The 8,112-nt window shown below is 42.8% G+C and overlaps 2 protein-coding genes across 2 annotated transcripts; both read right to left on the minus strand.

Moving 5' to 3' along the window:
- On the minus strand, positions 1-2,536 carry BDW43DRAFT_304525 (uncharacterized protein; the record flags this gene model as incomplete). Its single annotated transcript, XM_032045614.1, has 3 exons — positions 1-298; positions 357-942; positions 2,530-2,536. 3 exons carry the CDS (start codon positions 2,534-2,536, stop codon positions 1-3), a joined length of 891 nt encoding a protein of 296 aa, XP_031894378.1.
- Positions 2,537-6,802: 4,266 nt separating this feature from the next.
- Positions 6,803-7,777, minus strand: BDW43DRAFT_316716 (uncharacterized protein; the record flags this gene model as incomplete). Its single annotated transcript, XM_032048373.1, has 1 exon — positions 6,803-7,777. The coding sequence occupies one exon, from the start codon at positions 7,775-7,777 to the stop codon at positions 6,803-6,805; it is 975 nt and encodes a 324-aa protein (XP_031894379.1).
- Positions 7,778-8,112: the final 335 nt, after the last annotated feature.

Consider the following 8,112-nt stretch of genomic DNA (forward strand, 5'->3'; position numbering starts at 1 on the left):
TTAGGTACGACCCAAAGCTCTTTGAATAAAGCCAGTCAGATCATTCTTCGAGGGTTTAGTAAGTTGGAGCCACATTACTGGGGGCCTAGGTGGCTCTTTCATCTGTTCTAGCCCACCTTCCAGTAAGCCCCGATCGAGTCCACCATGCCAATTGTGTAGCTCCTCAGGTTGAAACACCCCTTTTTGGATGAAAGTTCTCACAATGCTGTCAAAGCACTGACAAACATTTGAAACTTCCGAGTAGCAATTGACAACAAACGTCGCCAGTGTATACACATCGTCGCTTGAGAAATTCTTTCTGTTCCTGTACCCAATGGTTAGCCCCTACTCCTCCAAAGTTCATTGCGCTCGCACACAATTGACTGTCCATCTTTCTATCGCATATGACTAGAATGCCTTCACTTAAGTAGTGCACTAACTCACACCACCTTTTCCCAACATCTTTCTCTGCTTCAAAGTTTTCACGGAGTTTTTTTCTGGACGACTCTTTAATTATATTCCAATTGATATGGTAGTGTTGAAGTATAGTATCAATCGATTTAATTCGTACATCGTTGCTTGAGTCCTGGGCTGTAGGATCTTGTGAATTGCGAATTTTCTTTTCTTGTTCTTCATACCAATAATACATTCTTATCTGTGCTACCCGGCGCAGCATAATTTTTGTCTCCGAGTCTTTCTCGATACGGACATGCATCATGTCCATTGAACATTGCTTCCAGATCTCGTCTTCATCCGAATAATTGCAGATAGGTGGCCAAAGACCTTTTTCAAGCCATCTGTGAAGCATTCCATCTGTAAATGCCCTTAGATCTGGCCTTATGGCAGCATAACCTGCTCGAACTACGGATGCGATGTTTCTCAGATCGATTTCAAACCGCCGACGCTCATCAAAAATGACATTTAAGCCTTCATGATACCTCTTGCTAACCTTCTTTTTAGCATCTTCGAAGCCTGGTGGGAGATTCGTGTTCTCATATTGCCTTTCTTCTTCAGCCTGATTCGTTGCAGGATGCTCGTGGTCTGTCCTGTGCTGACAGGTATTCATTTCAAGGTCTGCCTCCGTTCGAAACATCGGCATTGGTGCGGGAGTCCCACATCTTTCAGAAACGGTGCGGTTATCGCTTGAAGGTGTTGGTAAATCTGGTCTCGGAGACTGTTCCCTCATGCTTGATAGGGCGAAAGGGAAGTCTATGTATGGCACTAGAAATTAAGTCAGCGCACAGATGGGACAAGAATGTGACATTAACGAGTTGAATCATAACCACTGTAGCCCCAGTTGTTTAATGGATGTAGCCAATCTAGCAATTTGGTGCAGTTGTCAAAGGTGCCATATTACAAATCGATACCTTCTAGTACGTAAAATAGATCATAGTGATAGTGACATAAAGTATGTGCCAAGGCTTGTTTTTGATCTCCGGTTAATGTAGAAATTCGCGTAGCATAGTCGACTAGCCCTTCAGCTATCTTAGAAGGACATACAAGTAGTTAGTTTTGTTTTCAGCGTGCCGCAAATTCTGATATTGTGGAATGTATGAAACGTAGCATACCTCTCTTGTTTGGTCCTCCAATATCGCAGAAACATCATCGTTGGGCATCTAGACAGATCATAAGTATCTATCTATAGAGTAAATCAATAACTTCGACGAACAAAAATATCTATCGCGAGATTAGTCATCCTGACTAGATTGTCACTTTAAGTATACGAGTCGGCGTGATGCGATGAAATATGGCAATGTATAACATATCTAATTAACCCTGATATATAATAGTAGAGAGGATAGCTAATAAGTCCAAATATATATCAAGTAATCTAGCAACTAGGGATTATGGAGGCTATGGATTAAAGGAAGGGATAGCCTGATTTCCTAAACTGGGAAAGGCAGGCCACCTTTTGTTGGCGGAGGAATGACATTGATCTTCGTTGCGAAATCCTCTTTGGACTTTAAAGCATCTATTTACAAATGGTGATGCCTTCATTTCCCAAATCCGAAAGAAAGACCGGGTCCTAACTTTCGTATTATATTGATACCTCAAAAGGCTTTTCGTGAGCTCCCCATCATTCACTTAACTGCTCTCTCACATAGAAAAAGAGGTGATTTCACTACTGCCGAGGCTATAATTTGGTTTTACCGAGTCCACCTAATATGTAACATATGTTAATGCCACTACTATTTAATTGTTGAAAACCCTTTATAAAGTCAAGTTTAGGATGCTGATCAAGGGGCTATGAATTATATTTCCTAATCATATACCTTGTTGGATTTTCCTGGAACCCCCATTGTGGATATCTACATTAGGGGGGGGGAGGGGGTGGTAATAAGATAACTAATAGCTCAGTATACTTCATGTACAGGTAACCTGTATCCATGCATAGAGGCACATTCTACTCCACGTGGATATATCCTCTGACACCCATTAAGATCCTTCTGGAAGGTCATGTCAAAGTGTGTTCTAATTTATGTTGGTCTAATATTATATTCTTCGTTGTCTTAAGATCTCGCGTCTCTGTAGCTTTGTAACAATATCTACGATCCATAACAGGTAGCTACATGAAGATTCGTCGATTTATCGTACATGTATGGCAGAAGAGGAGCAAATCAATTAGACTGGTACAGTATCTCCACGATCACACACTATCTTTAGAAAAGAGGATGGCTCTCCCATGTAGTTGTTCTGGTCGATCTATGCTCCACATGCGAGGAAGTATTCAATCATGCTAGACTGATTATATACATTTGACTACAAGAATTAGACCAAGGTCAACGTCTGCAGCCTCGAGAGATTCACAATCGGGAGTCTCCCTGACTATATAACTCTCAGAATAGCCGGTTGTTGACTGTCCAATGCAATAAAACAAAGCCTTCGCAAACCAAGCTCCCAGACTGGATCCAACAGATAACTGGGATAGCCTTTTATTATTGGTACTGTAACAAATAAAGGCAATCCAAGGAAAAGAACCCAACAATACGTAGCCATATCTCAGGTGGTAGAGGCGGGCCGCAGTTATTATTCCGCTGTTTTCTTCGGGCTGTTTCCAAAAGCGGCTCAATCGTATCTTGAGATGCTGCAGGTTGTAGGCTCACGTTGGGAAGGTGATTCAAGGATAATCTGTTATGGTACTGGGAGTCATATGAGCATATAAAATAGGGGGCGTTTTCCGCTTCACTAATAGACCTTGAAGAGATTGCGTGATTGAGAGTTTGACAATGGTCGGGCCTGACTGCTATTATTACTTAAACTTTTAAATGTAGGACCAGATAATACAGTAATGGGGTGGCTAAGCTAGTCCTAGTCCTATAAAGCCGGAGTCCTAACCGGTTTCGACTTCAACTGTACAGTACTGCTGTAGTCACGTCCAGAGCGTCTACATATTGGTCCAGAGGTGATTCCACGCATCAGCTGCCTCTGATTCACGTTGTGAGAATGCTTCTAATTCTTGTCGGAGCCTGACAGCAATATCCGTTACGGAACCTAATTCGGCTTGTCTCTGGCCCGGATATGGTTCAGAATGATATTGCAGTAGAAGCTCATCAATGGCTTGCTCCACAACTTCCTGTAGCTGTTTGAGTAAAACATAGCAGGCTCGATAGAATCGATTCCTTCCTCGATGCCACCCGATCTCGCGTATAAGGTTGATTTCTTTATTGTCCATATCCTGTAGTGTCTAGCAATGACTATAGCGGTGACAAGTAGCATTTATAGTGTTGCCTGCGATAGTGTTTACTTGAACCGAAATTCCAGGAAGACAACGCTTCCAGAAAGCCTTAAAATAAAACGTAAGGCATACTAATTTTGCTATGTACTACAAAAATACCGGCTGTTTTATCCCCGTAAAAAAGGACGGCAATAGAGGCTAGGATGAATAGGAAAGTGGGTCAATGTGTGCATCGTTGGCAGATAGGTCGCATAAAGTCTCTCAATTAATACTCAGCATTTTGAAGGCAGCCCTTTTGAGGTTGTGAGAACCCTACACAATATCATCATATGGGTGCATTTTCTTGCACTCTGCCTATCGTGTAGCATGTGGTAGGTTACATAAGAGGTAACCATTGCCACGCCCTCTTAAATGTAACGCCCGGAGAAGCCAAACTTTTGTTGGCGGGTTTATTATTGCCATTTGGCTAAAATTAATTTAAGGCTAGATGCACAACAGTGATAATACTTACTGCACTGTAAGACAAAGATGAAGATTATATACAGCTGGATGGATGGATAAATTGGTTCATTTACCCTACAGTAACTTCTCGCACTCCGTTGGTTATAAACCACTATACACTGGACTGGGCACGGTTCCGTATTTTGATTTAACGGTAAAATTAACTATGTGCGAGAGTTCAGGGTAAATAAATGCACCTATCCAACCAGATAAAACTATACTGCAGTTTGCGGACTCTGAAATAGACGACATCCTTTATATGTATACTGTACGTTCCAGGCTGAGCTAAGTGGAGAAACATCTGTTCATGGTGTTTACAGTAGTAAATCTCGATTATTATACATATATGACGGTGTGCCTTGAGCGCCTTCTGAAAGTTCATATGATAGGAGCAGAAGCCAAGCGTCCCGTACCTTCAGGTAACAGAGCACGTCAAATCTGATTCATTTGTGAGACGTGAGGATTTGGGCCCGGCTCTGATGAGTTTTAATGTGCGACTTGATCTGAGTCGAATTATGCTGCAAAAGACAGAAGAGTTCGCACATCCTGATAGCTTTAAACTGTGTAGACTCGGCGAGCCAAAGAGGGAGGCGGGTATGACAGCATATTGAAGGAAGGATATGTTCTCAAGTGATAGTGTGTGCAGGTTTGGGAAACCTATTTTGCCGCTCAAGCTTGCAATGTGCGAGAGATTAATACGTGCCTCCTTGGAAAAGTTAAGTCGTAGAATTTGTAGCTCGTTCGAGTTTTGCTGGAGGCATACGTTCAGTATATCTATCTGCCTTCTGCTATGAATGCCATTCCAACTCAATGATCTTAAGCACCTTAGCCGGACAAGCCCATCAACATTCTGCTCATACAAAGGGGTACGGTTTTTGAGCTCTGTTGATCTAACTGGTAGTGTGGAAAGCATGATAGAATTTAGCTGTGGTTGCGATTTTGGGATATATCCATCATACCCAAGGACCTCCTTTGGGATCCAAGGAAATTCCCAGCTGCGAAGTGAGCACCTTGCAGAGGGTCTGGGGAAAAGGATGCGACTTACACGAAAGCAGCAAGCTTACCGGACTCTAATCCATCTAAAATGAGTCTTGCAGCGTGACCAAAGCTCTTTGGAAAAGTCCTGGACATTTGGTGGGAAGAGCTTGGCGTTTTGGAGACGTGCCGTGGCTCGCGTAGCTCCAGGGAATCAGACACTATTGGATCTCTGATGATGAATCGAAGCTCCCTAGTTAACCTTAAACAGAGTGCACGACCATCTTTGGCACGTCCCTCAAAGAACGTTCTGATCCCGGAAAGTATATCAGAAGGTACTATTGGGATGTCTAAGCACCTAAGCAGAAAAGGCGCCGTTGCTCCATACAACGATTTGGAAACCGTCGAGAGTGCCTGTGTATCTTTTTGGTCGAGCTATAGAGCAAATCAGTCCAGTTCAAGAAAATAAGTACACCACAAGAAAGAGACACCATAATAATGATCGCTGCTAGAACATTCAAAGGCAAATGCGCTAACATTTCGACACATAACACAAAAATAACTTTGAGCGAGAGCCTAAACCTTGGAACTTTACGAGGCCTGTGATTTCGCAGCTTTGCGCTTGATTGTGAGCATTATAATATCTGATTGAAATATCTCAAAATCTCCACATACCTCGTGTATCCTTTAGATATATCATCCTTTAAAGCTATCTGGATGATCGCACTTCTTAGGAAAGATACAATAGAATCTGTTTCGTGTTCCGTATCTTGATTTTTCGATGCCTAAGAGGGCGGACAGCTAAACCAATAAAGAAGCAGTGCAGGTGGCCATTGCTAGAGCAACCTCATGCGGTATGAGGTGCATGCAGCATGCCTCAGCTTGTTCGATCATAATGCCTTTATAACATGAGTAGAACTAACTGATAGCGTCTCATCTACCAGTTCTGACGTAAAATGAGTAGAACATCCCTCGCTGTTCTCATGATACAATTGAACATGGACCCTAGCTATGGGTTTATTTTGTTGATATTGTGACAGTCTTGTCATCTGGTATTGTGATCTGTTGGCTTCCCCGCAACTGATGTTATGATGATCATTCTCGTTACCGGGCTACCTAGGTTGATACTAGTTGAATACTATGATGATCAGAGACATATCAACAAATATTCTGTGGATACAACCTACAATGTTGAACATAGACCCTAAATTGTTTGGCGAAGTATTCGCATGTAGGATGAATAAGGGTTGTTGTAGATTAAATTCATGTCAAGGAATTAAACATGATCTTGAAGTGCTTTTCAGCACTTAAGTACTGTGATCTGCTTTTCCCCTGCTTAAGTGATATAACTTTAATTTGTGCTTGCCACACAACACAAGGAGCACTGGCCAAAAATGATAACATCGAGTTCTATGTCTTCAGCAAGCTTGTGAACGTTTCATGGAAAACACAGACAGACATGAGAATGCTCTACTGCATGTTGTCTGTTGAGAGTCCCGCTAATAGTCTATATTTTGCCCGTGAAGAGTGAGATACCTAGGGATGAATTTCCCTGGAAATGTGGAAGGATTATTGCACTGTGATTAAATTTACTACAGTAAAAGAATAACTCCCAGTTTGTGATAGTATTGTAGCGTCTGTCATTCAAGTGCCTCCGGCTACTGTGTTATGTTACACGTCAGTTCGGGTTTGTTGGGGTTGGTTGCTTCTTGCAATGAAGTGGGAAATCCTTGAGATATCTGCATAACCGCATATGGCACGGACTAACCCAAACTCGTGGTCGTTTCGGCATATTGGAAGCTGGACAATAGTTTCTTCATTCTCATCCTGGAATTGTGAACATTCTGCCCGATTATCGCTTTCTGCTGCATCCCGGAATATTATGCAAGCGACTGCTGAAACCGTTCCACCTCGTAACAGATAATCCTCACAAATTGGGGGCCACTCCTGTGATGTAAGTATGACCTCCCTGACATTCTCTTCCGTAGGGATAATATGACATCTCAAACAAGCCGCGATAAACCCGGCAACAGCAGCGAAGCCTTCTCTCATTGCCCTACGCTTGGCAAGCTCGCGCTGTATTTCGCACGACGTGAATATCAGGTTGGCAGCATTTAACCGCGTCCATGTTTCTCCCTCTCCGATATCATCGCGCAGGAAGCACGCCCAACGGTTCGCGTACCACTCTAAAACCAGACACATGCGAGGACTCAGGAATCCAAATGCACATTCGCAACAAGTGCATCCGAACTTTAAACAGGATTTTTTTTGATCAGAGTTGACGGAGATTCTGGCTAACTGTAACAGACAAGAGACGGAGGCATCACTGAAACCAGAGGAATCTCCCGTTGGTGGGTAAGAGATGTGGCCTAATGTTCGGGCATTTTCTAGGCGAGCTTGAAGGGCATCAAAGGGCGTTTCTCCCCGGCTGTTTTTCTTCTCTGCAAGACCCTTCTGCTGTCCCAATATCCAGCTAACAGTGCTTGGCATTGATTGCAACCCCATCAAATGAAGCAGATTATTTCCTCCTTTGTCGAGATATTCCCAGAATGAGTTGTTGACCATATTCTTCTCAAACAATATTTCAAGACTTTCGGCGGCCATCTTGTCTTCCAGAACAAGAAGGTTATCAATTAAATCTTCCATGTTGAGGTCTTCGTAAATTGGCTGATAAGAAACGAGGCTATTGTTTAAAGGGCGTTAAATTGCGAAGCAATGTTGGCTTCTATATAAAAACCAAAGTACCTTTCTCGAAGTACAGTAGCAGCAGGTACAAAGGAAGTACTTAAAACGGAAAACAATAACTCATTCGGATGAAAGGCCGAGCGATGGTCTTTATTCCAAGAGTAATCGACTGACTAATACATTTGGCAACACAACCCTGTTGAATAGAGAGGGAATTGGTTCAGCCTATGGGTGGTACTCCATGACTTACAGGCGTACTCTAGCCATTTTCGGGTGCCCCTATCTTTCATTGACTA

This window comes from Aspergillus alliaceus (assembly GCF_009176365.1).
Source record: "Aspergillus alliaceus strain CBS 536.65 unplaced genomic scaffold BDW43scaffold_82, whole genome shotgun sequence".
Taxonomy (NCBI): Eukaryota; Fungi; Ascomycota; class Eurotiomycetes; order Eurotiales; family Aspergillaceae; genus Aspergillus; species Aspergillus alliaceus.